A 16386-nucleotide genomic window follows, 5' to 3' on the forward strand; every position below is an offset into this window, starting at 1 on the left:
CTGTGTGTTCTGTAAAGGAAACCTTTGCTAGTCATCATTAGCTAGATGTTTATTTCACTGAATATGAAGCAGACTCTTAACTTTTTATTGTATGTTTACATTTCAACAAACTAAACTGCATTTAGTACAAGAAATTACTCACAAAATTGGCATTGTTATTACAAAAATAAAAAGGCAATAAATCAGAATATCAGAATATTGCAGGGAAATTATATAACAAAACAAAAGAAAAATCTAACTAAAGTGTAACTCTTAAATTTTTAATCAGAAAACACGTTTACTGTTTCTTGGACACATTTTTACCCATCATGTTCTTCTTCGTATTCTCTTCTTTTTTCAGCAGGATAATATAACATTTTGGAGCAAGAATACAGACAAGTAGCCCAAAGCTTGATGCCAAAATTGCAAATATTTCTACAGCCACAGTATATTTTCCAGGAGAGCTTACATAAGCTGGAATGAAAGTGATCCAAACAGCACAGAAGATAAGCATGCTGAAAGTGATGTGCTTCGCTTCATTGAAGTTGTCTGGAAGTCGACGAGCGAGAAAAGCAACTACAAAGCATACACCAGACAACAGTCCAATGTAACCAAGTACACAGTAAAAGGCGACTGCAGATCCCAGATGACATTCAAACACAATTCTCTCTGGAAAATATTCACTATTTTTCAGAGGATAAGGTGGTGCCAAACATAGCCAGACAGTACATATTAAGCATTGTATCAGGGTCAGGATGAGAACACTCAGGCGTTGTTGTGTAGGTCCAAACCACTGCATCATGTTATTACTGGGAAGTGTTGCATTAAATGCCATCACCACAACGATTGTTTTTCCCAAAACACAGGAAATACAAAGAACAAAAGTGATACCGAAGGCTGTGTGACGTAACCTACAGGACCAGACTGAAGGCTCTCCAATGAATGTAACTGAGCACAGAAAACACAAAGCTAATGCGAAAAGAAGCAGAAAACTTAACTCTGAGTTATTAGCTTTAACAATAGGAGTGTCTCTGTGAACATAGAAAGCTGCAAATACACTGAAAGTGATGGAAACTCCAAGCAATGCCAGTGTCACTAGAACAATCCCCAATGTCTCCTCGAAGGAGAGGAATTCAATTTCCTTCAGTATGCAATGATCCCGTTTATCATTGGACCGGTATTCCAAAGGACATTTTAGGCACAAAGTTGAATCTGAAAGAAAGTCAATTGTGATTGAAAGAACCTGAATTGAAATCCGTTCAATAAATGATTGTAAGTGTAGTTACACTTTATAGTGTATCCTGTGTAACGCTTTGGGACGTCTTGAAGATGTGATAAGACACTGAAATGCAAGGATTATTATCACTCCCTCACACACACAATCTCACTCACTCCCTCACACACACACTCACACTCTCACTGATTCACTCACCCGCTCACTAAATACATCAATAAATCAATAAATAATCATGTGGTCATTCAATCCATGACTTGATTGTGGGACACTGCTGTGCCCACAAAACACACAGTCACTACACTTTACAGTGTATCCTGTGAAACGCTTTGAGACGTTTCAAAGACTTGATAAGGCGCTGCATCAAATGCAAGGATTATTATTATGCTTGAGAAAATAGGAAAGAATTGATAGCTGTGTTTGTTCTTACCAGTGATGTTACTAATTTCACCATCAGCACATTCTATACAATCAAAGCAACACTTTGGTTGTCCTCTTCTTGCTGCTTTCCTTGTTCCAGGGAGACAACTGTCAGAGCAAACTCCCCGTGGGACCTGGATATAGGGAAATGCAGATATTTGATGTTAGTATTATACATTTACTCTTTTGCTGAAATTATGTGATTCTTGGGTTCCAGGTAATTAATTTATCCCGAGATTCACGTTGAGTTGCAGAACTATTAGTTATGGTCCGAACAACACATTTCACGTTTGAGGCACCAATGCGCAAAAGCACTTACCGTAATCTGACCTCCGCTCCATACAATTGCCTCTTCCCTAATCTTAAATTCCTCCCCTGGAGGAGCAGATCCATCATAGTGTCCAACAGTGATAATATCAGTGCCACTGAGGTCATTTGGTTGCCAGTTTATCATGTCGTACGTTGCCACTGGATCCCCGTTTTCATCGAAGTGAACATTTTCACCAATCTTTGTGTTGAAATTCACTGTTTTCATGTAATGCAGAAGCTTTATTGGAAAATAACAAGAGAAGAAGAAATAATGACAAAATACTTTCAACCCTTAACATGTTGCAATATGTGAACGCTTAATATGCGAAGCAATCCAAGGCACACGCGTTACAGGTTCCAATCTCATTCTGTGCTATCAGGAGCAATACTTGGCTATTGGCTTCAGTGCCGCTGAGACAATGAAGGAGAAATCAACGTCCAATCCTTACTATACTACTATACTGTACTGTTGGGTGAGAACAAGATTGAGGAGCTCAATGATGTACTTCAAACTAATTTGTGTGAAAACACCCATTATCTAAGATCACATTTACCTCAAAGTTCTTGAAGAAAATATGGACGGCCTTGTTAAGGGGATATCTTTATTAAAATATACCAGGAGAAGAAGAATTTTTTTTTCATTTCAGCAAAGTACTTTAAACACTTATAATGGTGCAACGTGAAGCAACATAAGGGACACAGGTTGTCAGTTTCAATTTGATTCTGTGCTGAGCAGAAACAGAAGCTTTAGTGCCGCTGAGCCAAGGAAAGGGAAATCAGTATCCAATCCTTGTTACTGCTCAATCACCATTTTCCCCATGTAACTTGAACGTTTGAAGATGTAAAGTAAGAATAGGTTTCAGAGTGATAATGTCGCTCAAATTGAATCATGCGAAAAACTCTCTGTCTAAGGACATATTAAAAAAAATGAAGATCACCAAAAATATAGGGATATGACCAAAGGCAAAATAGAAAAGAAGAAAAACATAAAAATCACAAAAAATATGTTTAAAAAATATAATTGGTATAACATTAGAACCACTGAACTATGAGTATATATTTCTATTCCTGAAGCACCAAACATGCATGACATTTAAACACTATGGAAAAGTTTCAATTTTGCATGACAAATCATATGAATTATTTCTTACTTGCCATGGTTGGAAATTTGAAATATTTGCACAACTTTTATTGTAAAACGGTCCTTTGCCATTTTCACATGACAGCATATCATGAAGAGCATGAGCTATAGCGTAGGTTGCTGTATAGACATTGTAAGTAACTCTGTATTGAGACACATCAGTGTATGCATTATTTATAGTTCGTAAATCCTCTCGTCCTGTGCATTCCTTAATTCCATCTGCTTTGTGCTGTGCGTTTCTTAATGTACAGTTGAAGGTCATTTCCCAAAACTCTTTTATTAAGCGGTTTCCTGGATATGCAGAAGGATGAAGTTGAAGTAGAAACTCTTTCAATTCTGGAACGTGTACTTTGCGAATCGCAATTCCAATTGTGCCGGACAGGAACTGTCTACTTTCTGCTTGGGGCAGATGTGAGGTGGTGACCCAAGATTCGCTTCCCACCCATTGAATATTTGACACATTTTGTCGAACAATTTCTTTCAGTAGAGCAGTCATGTCAGAGTGACTGAGAAAGGCTACAACAACCTTTGTGGTAGATTTCTTAATAATGCTTATAGTTTTAGACAATTCTTCCCCGGAATATTTTATCTGGAAAGACTCAGAGAAGGCAATACAAACACCGAGTTGTTGTACAGCTTCTGTGAACGCTTGCATTCCAAAGTTACCATAATCATCGTCACTTCTAATGGTCCCGATCCACGTCCAACCAAAGTGTTTCACCAACTGAGCCAAGGCTCTGACCTGAAAGTAGTCACTTGGTATTGTTCTAAAAAATGTTGGATATTCCTCTTTGTTGCTCAAACATTCACAGGTAGCAAAGTAACTCACCTACGGAAATAAAAATATAAAGAAGGAGAATAATCTTGATCTCAAATTATAATTTCCATGGGGAAAGGAAAGTGTGTCAACGTTTCGGGTCCATTGCCCTTCGTCAGTACATTCTGCTGAAGTGTTGGGGAACAAAATGTTGACTCAATTTCCTTTCTCCATAGATGCTGCCTGACCTGCTGAGTGTTCCCAGCGATTTCAGTTTTTGTTTCAGATTTCCAGCATCTGCAGTATTTTGCATTTTGTTCAAATTATAATTTAATGAATGTTCACTTTCTTCACTTTTCAAGGTAAAGGTGTTCTCAGCAAAACCCAGTAACTTTTATTGATTATCCAATTGATGACATGTTCATTTAACAAGAGCCTCCAATAGCCCTTTTTGGGATCCCCCTTCCGTAGCCCTTTATTTCCTCACTCTCAAATATATTGAGTGTGAACCTCGCACAGCAGTATCTCTCGCCTCTGAGTCTGAATGTCGTAGGTTCAAGCTCCCGATCGGGATTTGGAATCACAAAATTTAATGATACTTAAATGTGGTTTAAGAACACTTGAGAGGCGTGAACATTCATTCGAAAATCAAGGTCAGTTTTCTATTACTGTCCTTCAGCAAACTGATATCGTATTCCATGAAATACCTTACCAGAGGAATCCTATAAGGACTGATTACGGTGGCTATTGCTGAGGACCTGGAGGAACTAGAGTCACCAACAATAGCAGAAACCACCGGTGCTCTTTTGCAGTTGATATTTGAAGAGGATTCTTCGAGTCTGTTTAAGAAATCGAAGGTTGTTTTTGTTGACACAGCAACCATTCCACAAGAGTCAGAAATCCAGTAACCTAGAGTAATGTTGGGAAGCAGTGTCTGATCTTTGTTTATTTCTTCCATTGCAAAGATCATCGCTATTGCAAAACGAAACATTCTGAATCGAAACCTGTGGGCATTAAGTATATACCAAAAGTTTTAAAGAAATGTCATAGGTAATATAATTTGTAGTGAAAGTAATACATTTAAAATGCACTTTCCTATAATCTAGACAGAATGCAGGAGAGTAAAAATAAAAACTACATCCAGAAATACGAGGCCTTATAGCTGTTTAAGAATTGAGGATCTATTAACTAAATGCACACAGAGGCCACTGGAGATATTAGATGTCTCCAACTATTCTATTTTTTAAAAAAAATCTTAACAGGTTTGAGAAGTTGTACACCTGTTCCCAACTTCATGTTCAATAACATTACTACTGAGGAGTTACAACATTGTCTATTTCCCACTGTTAAATGAATTTTGCATATGATGGATTTTTCTCAACATGGAATAACAACTTACAAACTGTGATGCACACAGACTCTAAAATACTGAAAATAAATGCAAACCTATAAACATAAACATTAAAATGTTCCTGTAGATATTTGTTTTCATTGTGCTGTAATCTGTTATCAAACAAATCCAAAATTGTAAAGTTGCTTGGAAGGTATATGGATGTTGAAATTTACAACACCTTGGCACGTCCTCCAGACGTGAAAGGCACTATACAAAAGTAATTTTGTTGTGTACATGCATTTAAATACTGCTGACGCAAATTACATACGAACGTGCAAGGAGATCTACAAACACCCACTGGACTTAACTAATTGGGTCATATCAAGGCAGTTTCACACATACAAACTAGGATGTGTTTAAAAACAAAGTTGTTTGTCAAATAATTGTAATTTCATTTGAGTGATTGGAAGTTAATATTGTGTGTATCTATGTTTGCTATCAAACATGGATTGCTGGTGTATCAGTCTTACTCACTCTTCTCTGAATCAGTTGGTTGTGGTTTCAAGCCCCACGTCATGACTTGAACTCACATAGTGTAATATAAGCTGACATTCTAATGCAGTGGTGGGAGTGTATCGCGTTTTCCAAATACCACTAAAAAATTGTCATTCGTTCATGGCTGATTGTGGGACATTACAGTGTACAAATTGGTTGCCGAGTTGACCTATAAATACATGGTCCCTCCGCTTCCTAGTAAACTATGTGAAGCACTTTGGGATGTCTCTCTGACTTGAAGTGCATTATACCAAAATGTAAGGATTATTGTCTAAAGCAAGCAAATAGTTTAGCTATTTCACAACATTAATTGACAAATTGGATTTATTGGACATGTAAAATCAAAATTATACTAACAATGTACATTTTACCACTTGAGGTTGAGTTTTAAATGTGATTTCCTGATTCTCAACATTGCCATGAATACTGAAAACTCCGCCAAGAACGATGTCGCCGTCTTTAGACAAACTGAGCAGATCAAATATCCCCCAACGTTTGCAGGTTGGCTCTTCAGTCAGCCATGCAGAATGAAGAAGAGAAAACAGTAGTACATACAGTAAAGGGTGATACATTGTTTGTCAATGCAAGTATCATTGTCCCAATGTGATGCCACTGGTCCTTATATATACTTTAATTTACTTTAATATTCCACTGACAACCTGCGTACATTTGCCTTAAAGAAATTATTTTTCCAAATACCTTCAACAAATTAGGGAGCATTTCCAGAGGGAAAGAAATTACTATTTTAATCTTCGTTGAAATAATTAAATCAGGGAGATGTTTAATTATATATTGCTGTAATTTTAAAGTTTGGTTTGGTTATTTCACTTCAGTAATTTACTTGTTTCATTAATTTCTAATTTCAAGTACACATTGCACATGTCAAGAGGAAAGCAGATTGGTATATTTTTTTCAAAGAAAAAGGCTTGAACAGGTATGGAGTAGGACAGGGCAGTGGAATTGAATAAATAGCTTGATTTGAGAGATGGTGTAGACTTGATGAGTCTAATGCCTTCCTTCTGCTTTGTAATTTTATATAATTTGTAAATGGAACTGATTGAGAAATAAAATTGTTAAAAGAGATGAATGAAATTTAAATGGAAAACTCTGATAAAGGGTCAGATCCAAGGACCATTTGTTTGGACTAACATGTTTTAGTTCTTATTTTCTTTATTTTTCTGATTAAGCTTGATTTTTGCTTTTGTTTTCAATGGCAGAATAGAACGCTAATTATCTGCTTGTCAGGCTTCCCGACTCTTTCCTCCACAAGCTACAGATCATTCAGAACTCTGCAGCTCATGTCCTCTCCCACACTAAGCTCTGTGGCTCTATCACCCCCACCGTTGCGGGTCTCCACTGGCTCCCCATCCCCCAGAGGCTAAAGTTCAAAATCCTCATCCTCATCTTCATGGCCCTCCATGGCCTTATTCCTTCCTACCTCTGTGACATGCTAACCCCATATGAACATGTCCGCTCTCTCTGCTCAGCAGGCTGAAGCCTGCTCCACATCCCCGCTCGGCTCATCCCACCATTGGCGATTGGGCCATTAGCCTCTCTGCCCCACCCATCTTCGACCGGGCATTCGGCCACCCTTCTTTCCCTACCATCGCTGCCCTCCACCCCACTTGATCTCAACCCCCAGCTCCAGTCCAAATCCTTGACTGTTCAGTGTCTTGGGATGTCTTCCCGATGTGAAAGAAGCTATGCGAATGTAATTTTTGTTGTTGGTATATATATACTGTATACTTATAATCTGTGAAAAAGTATACTTTGTAAAATGGTGACTTGCAATCTTAAAGGAAACCATAAGAAGAATAAATAACAGAAATAATGTTCGACTGTCCTGGAGAATTACTTGAGGATAATAACTTAATGATTCAATTTCCTCTTTTACTGTCTTGAGTAATAGATAGAAGGCCCTTTTATTCTTCAACGACTAGATAATGGTTGTACACATTACATTAATTCCAAACTTAATATAGGTCTATCATAATCACTAATTAAATGCATAAGGCCGGAGCACCATATGGATTCAGTACAAAGCAAGGCATGGTTATTTATGTAGGAAAAAGAAACACACACCCAATGAAACGTGCCAACTGACAGAGATGGACAAAGGAAAGGCATTGGCAAATTCTTATTGATTGGCAATTGAACGTTTACAACCCATATGAAGTGATTATGCTCAAAGCTCATCAAATATTTATTATATATGAAACATGTTTGTCTGTTAGTTAAAGACTGTTGTTCTACCCCTAAAAGGAACATTGTTGAGACCATGTTTGCATTATTCAGTGCAGTTTTAGAAAACATATCTTCAAAAGGACACTAAACCTATGAAAATGCACTTATTCAGGATATTCTGTAATGGAAGACATTGCTGCTCAAGATTACCGATAGATACAAAACCACTTTTGTAGAGAAACTTATTTTCTTGTTCAAATAATTCTTGCATTTGATATAGTATTTATAAATGTCAAATATCTCTAAGTGCTTCACAAAGAATGCTGTTAAGTGCTGTGATGGTGCATTTATAAATCAATGAGAGTCCGTTTGTAAGTTAAATCAAGATATTTACTGAGGAACAGTTATTTTTAACTGAATATGAAGCAACGTACACTGATAAAATGTTAACTTTTTATATTTTTTACAACAGCAACAAGATTATATTTGTATAACGCCTTTCATGTCGGGAGGACATCCCAAGGCTATGGACAGTGTATAGCATTTTTTTGATTAATAAACAGAAAATATTACATTCTGTGAAAGGCATCAACCACAACTTTGGTTTTATTATGAAACAATAAATCGGAACCTCGTGATACCTGAATCAAACCCTAACTAAGGTAATTTTTGGAACAAAATTTATTTTTATTCCAAAAACATTTTCAATGAATCTTGGAAGCCATTTTACCCATCATGTGCTTCTTTGTGTTTTCTTCTTTTTTCAGCAGGATAATATAACACTTAGGGGCAAAAATACAGACAAGTAGTCCAAAGCCCGAAGCCAAAATTGTAAATATTTCTACAGCCACAGTATATTTTCCAGGAGAGCTTACATAAGCTGGAATGAAAGTGATCCAAACAGCACAGAAGATAAGCATGCTGAAAGTGATGTGCTTCGCTTCATTGAAGTTGTCTGGAAGTCGGCGAGCGAGAAAAGCAACTACAAAGCATACACCAGACAACAGTCCAATGTAACCAAGTACACAGTAAAAGGCTACTGCAGATCCCAGATGGCATTCAAACACGATTCTCTCCTTAAAATATTCACTATTTTTCAGTGGATAAGGTGGTGCCAAACATAGCCAGACAGTACATATTAAGCATTGTATCAGGGTAAGGATGAAAACACTCAGGCGTTGTTGTGTAGGTCCAAACCACTTCATCATGTTACTACTGGGAAGTGTTGCATTAAACGCCATCACCACAACGATTGTTTTTCCCAAAACACAGGAAATACAAAGAACAAAAGTGATACCGAAGGCTGTGTGACGTAACCTACAGGACCAGACTGAAGGCTCTCCAATGAATATAATTGAGCACAGAAAACACAAAGCTAATGCGAAAAGAAGCAGAAAACTTAACTCTGAATTATTAGCTTTAACAATAGGAGTGTCTCTGTGAACGTAGAAAGCTGCAAATACACTTATAGTGATGGAAACTCCAAGCAATGCCAGTGTCACTAGAGCAATCCCCAATGTCTCCTCGAAGGAGAGGAATTCAATTTCCTTCAGTATGCAATGATCCCGTTTATCATTGGACCGGTATTCCAAAGGACATTTTAGGCACAAAGTTGAATCTGAAAGAAAGTCAATTGTGATTGAAAGAACCTGAATTGAAATCCATTCAATAAATGATTGTAAGTGTAGTTACATTTATCGTGTATCCTGTGTAACGCTTTGGGACGTCTTGAAGATGTGATAAGACACTGTATCAAATGCAAGGATTATTATCACTCCCTCACACACACAATCTCACACACAAACTCACTCACTCTCTCACTCCCTCACACACACACACACTCACACTCTCTTTCACTGATTCACTCACTCGCTCACTAAATACATCAGTAAATCAATAAATCATAATCATGTGGTCATTCAATCCATGACTGATTGTGGGACACTGCTGTGCTCAATTGGCTGCCGCGTTTTACCCACAAAACACACCGTCACTACACTTTACAGTGTATCCTGTGAAACGCTTTGAGACGTTTCAAAGACTTGATAAGGCGCTGCATCAAATGCAAGGATTATTATTATGCTTGAGAAAATACGAAAGAATTGATAGCTGTGTTTGTTCTTACCAGTGATGTTACTAATTTCACCATCAGCACATTCTATACAATCAAAGCAACACTTTGGTTGTCCTCTTCTTGCTGCTTTCCTTGTTCCAGGGAGACAACTGTCAGAGCAAACTCCCCGTGGGACCTGGATATAGGGAAATGCAGATATTTGATGTTAGTATTATACATTTACTCTTTTGCTGAAATTATGTGATTCTTGGGTTCCAGGTAATTAATTTATCCCGAGATTCACGTTGAGTTGCAGAACTATTAGTTATGGTCCGAACAACACATTTCACGTTTGAGCCACCAATGCGCAAAAGCACTTACCGTAATCTGACCTCCGCTCCATACAATTGCCTCTTCCCTAATCTTAAATTCCTCCCCTGGAGGAGCAGATCCATCATAGTGTCCAACAGTGATAATATCAGTGCCACTGAGGTCATTTGGTTGCCAGTTTATAATGTCGTACGTTGCCACTGGATCCCGTTTTCATCAAAGTGAACATTTTCACCAATCTTTGTGTTGAAATTCACTGTCTTCATATAATGCAGAAGCTTCATTGGAAAATAACAAGAGAAGAAGAAATAATCACAAAGTGCTTTCTACCCTTAATATGTTGCAATATGCGAACGCTTAATATGAGAAAAGCAATCCAAGGCACACGCGTTACAGGTTCCAATCTCATTCTGTGGTGTGAAGGAGTAGTACTTGGCAATTGGCTTTTGTGCCGCTGAGACAATGAAGGAGAAATCAACGTCCAATCCTTACTATTCAATCACCCCCTTTTTTCTTCATAAAACCTGAACTTTTGTAGATGTTGGGTGAGAACAAGATTGGGGCGAGCAATGATGTACTTCAAACCAAATTGTGTTAAACACCCATTATCTAAGATCACATTTAGATCAAATAATAATAATGATAATAATAATCCTTGCATTTGATATAGCGCTTTTCATGTCGGGAGGACGTCCCAAAGCACTTCACAGAACACACTGTAAAGTGAATTGACTGTATATTTGTGGGCGAACGCGGCAGCCAATTGCACACGGCAATGTCCCACAAACAGTCTTAAAACACAGAGTTCTTAAAGAAAATATGGACGTCCTTGGTAAGGGGATAACTTTATAGAAAAATAACAAGAGAAGAAGAAATTTTTTTTTTCATTTCAGCAAAATACTTTAAGCACATATACTAGTGCAACGTGAAGCAATACAAGGGACACAGGTTGACGGTTCCAAGGAAGGGAAAATCAGTGTCCAATCCTCATTACATTTCAATCACCATTTTCTCCATGTAACTTGAACGTTTGAAGATGTAAAGTAAGAATAGGTTTCAGAGTGATAATGTTGCTCAAATTGAATCATGTGAAAACACGCTCTGTCTAAGGACACATTAAAAACAATGAAAACGATCAAAAATATAGGGATACAACCAACAGCAAAATAGGAAAGAAGAAAAACATAAAAATCACAAAAAATATGTTTAAAAAATATAATTGGTATAACATTAGAACCACTGAACTATAAGTATATATTTCTATTCCTGAAGCACCAAACATGCATGACATTTAAACACTATGGAAATGTTTCAATTTTGCATGACAAATCATATGAAGTATTTCTTACTTGCCATGGTTGGAAATTTGAAATATTTGCACAACTTTTATTATAAAACGGTCCTTTGCCATTTTCACATGACAGCATATCATGAAGAGCATGAGCTATAGCGTAGGTTGCTGTATAGACATTGTAAGTAACTCTGTATTGAGACACATCAGTGTATGCATTATTTATAGTTCGTAAATCCTCTCGTCCTGTGCATTCCTTAATTCCATCTGCTTTGTGCTGTGCGTTTCTTAATGTACAGTTGAAGGTCATTTCCCAAAACTCTTTTATTAAGCGGTTTCCTGGATATGCAGAAGGATGAACTTGAAGTAGAAACTCTTTCAATTCTGGAACGTGTACTTTGCGAATCGCAATTCCAATTGTGCCGGACAGGAACTGTCTACTTTCTGCTTGGGGCAGATGTGAGGTGGTGACCCAAGATTCGCTTCCCACCCATTGAATATTTGACACATTTTGTCGAACAATTTCTTTCAGTAGAGCAGTCATGTCAGAGTGATCAAGAAAGGCTACAACAACCTTTGTGGTAGATTTCTTAATAATGCTTATAGTCTTAAACAATTCTTCCCCGGAATATTTCACGTGGAAAGACTCAGAGAAGGCAATACAAACACCGAGTTGTTGTACAGCTTCTGTGAACGCTTGCATTCCAAAGTTACCATAATCATCTTCACTTCTAATGGTCCCAATCCACGTCCACCCAAAGTGTTTCACCAACTGAGCCAAGGCTCTGACCTGAAAGTAGTCACTTGGTATTGTTCTAAAAAATGATGGATATTCCTCTTTGTTGCTCAAACATTCACAGGTAGCAAAGTAACTCACCTACGGAAATAAAAACATAGAGAAAGAAGGCTAATAATCTTGATCTCAAATTATAATTTCCAAGGGAAAGGAAAGTGTGTCAACGTTTCGGGTCCATGGCCCTTCGTCAGTACATTCTGGAAGGGTTGTGGAACGAAACATTGACTCAATTTCCTTTCTCCATAGATGCTGCCTGACCTGCTGAGTGTTCGCAGCGATTTCTGTTTTTGTTTCAGATTTCCAGCATCTGCAGTATTTTGCATTTTGTTCAAATTATAATTTAATGAATGTTCACTTTTTTCACTTTTCAAGGTAAAGGTGTTCTCAGCAAAACCCAGTAACTTTTATTGGTTATCCAATTGATGACATGTTCATTTAACAAGAGCCTCCAATAGAGCTTTTTGGGATTCCCTCCCATAGCCCTTTATTTCCTCACTCTCAAATATATTGAGTGTGAACCTCGCACAGCAGTAACTCTCGCCTCTGAGTCTGAATGTTGTAGGTTCAAGCTCCCGATCGGGATTTGGAATCACAAAATTTAATAATACTTAAATGTGGTTTAAGAACACTTGAAAGGCGTGAACATTCGTTCGAACATCAAGGTCAAAATTCTGAATTTTTTTTGTATTATACCAGCCTTCCAACAGATGTGTGTTTGAATGAGTTAATTTGTTTATATTATTTATTATAAATTAAGAGGATTTCAACAATGCATCATGAAATGGAAGTGCAAAATAAGGCGAATTGAATATTGGTTTTCTATTACTGTCCTTCAGCAAACTGATATCGTATTCCATGAAATACCTTACCAGAGGAATCCTATAAGGACTGATTACGGTGGCTATTGCTGAGGACCTGGAGGAACTAGAGTCACCAACAATAGCAGAAACCACCGGTGCTCTTTTGCAGTTGATATTTGAAGAGGATTCTTCGAGTCTGTTTAAGAAATCGAAGGTTGTTTTTGTTGACACAGCAACCATTCCACAAGAGTCAGAAATCCAGTAACCCAGAGTAATGTTGGGAAGCAGTGTCTGGTCTTTGTTTATTTCTTCCATTGCAAAGATCATCGCCATTGCAAAACGAAACATTCTGAATCGAAACCTGTAGGCATTAAATTTATACCAAAAGTTTTAAAGAAATGTCATAGGTAATATAATTTGTAGTGAAAGTAATACATTTAAAATGCACATTCCTATAATCTAGACAGAATGCAGGAGAGTAAAAATAAAAACTACATCCAGAAATACGAGGCCTTATAGCTGTTTAAGAATTGAGGATCTATTAACTAAATGCACACAGAGGCCACTGGAGATATTAGATGTCTCCAACTATACCGTTTTTTAAAAAGAAAAATCTTAACAGGTTTGAGAAGTTGTACACCTGTTCCCAACTTCATGCTCAATACCATTACTGCTGAGGAGTTACAACGTTATCTATTTCCCACTGTTAAATGAATTTTGCATATGATGGATTTTTCTCAACATGGAATAACAACTTACAAACTGTGATGCACACAGACTCTAAAATACTGAAAATAAATGCAAACCTATAAACATAAAAATGTTCCTGCAGACATTTGTTTTCATTGTGCTGTAAGCTCAGTGAATTTCTTTCATTTGCTCTCACTGTGTTACAGATGTATAATTCCGAACATTGAATTTCCATGAAATATCTGGATGATTTCAAACAAATCCCGAATTGTAAAGTTGCTTGGAAGTTATATGGATGTTGAAATTTACAGCACCTTGGCACTTCCTCCAGACGTGAAAGGCGCTATACAAAAGTAATTTTGTTGTTGTACATCACTTTAAATTCTGCTGATGCAAATTGAATACGAATGTGCAAGGAGATCTACAAACACCCACTGGATTTAAGTAATTGGGTTATATCAAGGCAGTTTCACACATGCAAACTAGGATGTTTTTAAAAACAAAGTTGTATGTCAAATAATTGTAATTTTATTTGAGTGATGGGAATTTGAAATTGTGTTTGCTATCAAACATGGATTGCTGGTGTATCAGTCTTACTCACTCTCTTCTCTGAATCAGTTGGTTGTGGTTTCAAGCCCCACGTCATGACTTGAACTCACATAGTGTAATGTAAGCTGACATTTTAATGCAGTGGTGGGAGTGTATCTCATTGTCCTTGACTGGCCAACAAATACCACTCAAAAAATTGCCATTCGTTCATGGCTGATTGCGGGACATTACTGTGTGCAAATTGGTGGCCGAGTTGACCTATAAATACATGGTCCCTCCGCTTCATAGTAAACCATGTGAAGCACTTTGGGATGTCTCTCTGATTTGAAGGGCATTATACCAAAATGCAAGGATTATTGTCTAAAGCAAGAAAGTAGTTTAGCTATTTCACAACATTAATTGACAAATTGGATTTATTGGACATGCAAAATCAAAATTGGACTAACAATGTACATTTTACCACTTGAGGTTGGGTTTTAAATGTGATTTCCTGATTCTCAACATTGCCATGAATACTGAAAACTCCGCCAAGAACGATGTCGCCGTCTTTAGACAAACTGAGCAGATCAAATATCCTCCAACGTTTGCAGGTTGGCTCTTCAGTCAGCCATGCAGAATGAAGAAGAGAAAACAGTAGCACATACAGCAAAGGGTGATACATCGTTTTTCAATGCAAGTATCATTGTCCCAATGTAATGCCACTGGTCCTTATATATACTTTAATTTACTTTAATATTCCACTGACAACCTGCGTACATTTGCCTTAAAGAAATTATTTTTCCAAATACCTTCAACAAATTAGGGAGCATTTCCAGAGGGAAAGAAATTACTATTTTAATCTTCGTTGAAATAATTAAATCAGGGAGATGTTTAATTATATATTGCTGTAATTTTAAAGTTGGGTTTGGTTATTTCACTTCAGTAATTTACTTGTTTCATTAATTTCTAATTTCAAGTACACATTGCGCATTTCAAGAGGAAAGTAGATTGGTATATTTTTTTCAAAGAAAAAAGCTTGAACGGGTATGGAGTAGGACAGGGCAGTGGAATTGAATAAATAGCTTGATTTGAGAGATGGTGTAGACTTGATGAGTCTAATGCCTTCCCTTTGCGTTGTAATTTTATATAATTTGTAAATGGAACTGATTGAGAAATAAAATTGTTAAAAGAGATGAATGAAATTTAAATGGAAAACTCTGATAAAGGGTCAGATCCAAGGACCATTTGTTTGGACTAACATGTTTTAGTTCTTATTTTCTTTATTTTTCTGATTAAGCTTGATTTTTGCTTTTGTTTTCAATGGCAGAATACAATGCTAATTATCTGCTTGTCAGGCTTCCCGACTCTTTCCTCCACAAGCTACAGATCATTCAGAACTCTGCAGCTCATGTCCTCTCCCACACTAAGCTCTGTGGCCCTATCACCCCCACCGTTGCGGGTCTCCACTGGCTCCCCATCCCCCAGAGGATAATAATAATAATAATAATAACAACAATAATAATAATAATAATAATAATAATAACAATCCTTGCATTTGATATAGCGCTTTTCATGTCAGGAGGACATCCCAAAGCGCTTCACAGAACACGCTGTAAAGTGAATTGACTGTATATTTGTGGGCGAACGCGGCAGCCAATTGCGCACAGCAATGTACCACAAACAGTCGTAGATTGAAAATTACCAATTTATTATTGTTTTTGGTTTTGGAGGGATTATTATATGATAATAAATTAATGATAATTTGATAAAGTTCAAAATCCTCATCCTCACCTTCAAGGCCCTCCATGGCCTTACTCCTTCCTACCTCTGTGACATGCTGACCCCATATGAACATGTCCGCTCTCTCTGCTCAGCAGGCTTCAGCCTGCTCCACATCCCGCTCGGCTCATCCCACCATTGGTGATTGGGCCATTAGCCTCTCTGCCCCACCCTATGGAACTCCATCCAACAGTCCCTTCACCTTGC

The 16386-nt window shown here is 37.4% G+C and overlaps 2 protein-coding genes across 2 annotated transcripts; both read right to left on the reverse strand.

Annotated features, from left to right (window-relative positions):
- Positions 1 to 277: 277 nt before the first annotated feature.
- On the reverse strand, positions 278 to 6225 carry LOC103176112 (extracellular calcium-sensing receptor-like). The gene is made up of 6 exons (XM_042339241.1): positions 6086 to 6225; positions 4553 to 4844; positions 3094 to 3912; positions 1953 to 2180; positions 1644 to 1767; positions 278 to 1191 (listed from the first exon to the last, which is right to left on the reverse strand). Exons 2-6 carry the CDS (start codon positions 4829 to 4831, stop codon positions 278 to 280), a joined length of 2364 nt encoding a protein of 787 aa, XP_042195175.1. The 5' UTR covers positions 4832 to 4844; positions 6086 to 6225.
- A 2391-nt stretch (positions 6226 to 8616) lies between these two features.
- Positions 8617 to 13509, reverse strand: LOC103176120 (extracellular calcium-sensing receptor-like). Its single transcript, XM_042339242.1, is given in 6 exon segments — positions 8617 to 9530; positions 10038 to 10161; positions 10347 to 10507; positions 10510 to 10573; positions 11645 to 12463; positions 13252 to 13509. Coding segments are annotated over 6 exon segments (2340 nt in total).
- Between the last annotated feature and the right edge of the window lie 2877 nt (positions 13510 to 16386).

This window comes from Callorhinchus milii, unplaced genomic scaffold, assembly GCF_018977255.1.
Source record: "Callorhinchus milii isolate IMCB2004 unplaced genomic scaffold, IMCB_Cmil_1.0 Scaffold11, whole genome shotgun sequence".
In the NCBI taxonomy this organism is placed as follows: Eukaryota; Metazoa; Chordata; class Chondrichthyes; order Chimaeriformes; family Callorhinchidae; genus Callorhinchus; species Callorhinchus milii.

What these genes read in the sequence shown, in the direction of transcription:
- LOC103176112 (XM_042339241.1), bottom strand. Translation starts at nt 4,831, where the DNA reads ATGTTTCGTTTTGCAATAGCGATGATCTTTGCAATGGAAGAAATAAAC. An exon ending in GTCCTTATAGGATTCCTCTG is followed by an intron (nt 3,913 to 4,552) that starts GTAAGGTATTTC and finishes TTATTTCCGTAG; the next exon opens with GTGAGTTACTTTGCTACCTG. An exon ending in GGAGCGGAGGTCAGATTACG is followed by an intron (nt 1,768 to 1,952) that starts GTAAGTGCTTTT and finishes CCCTATATCCAG; the next exon opens with GTCCCACGGGGAGTTTGCTC.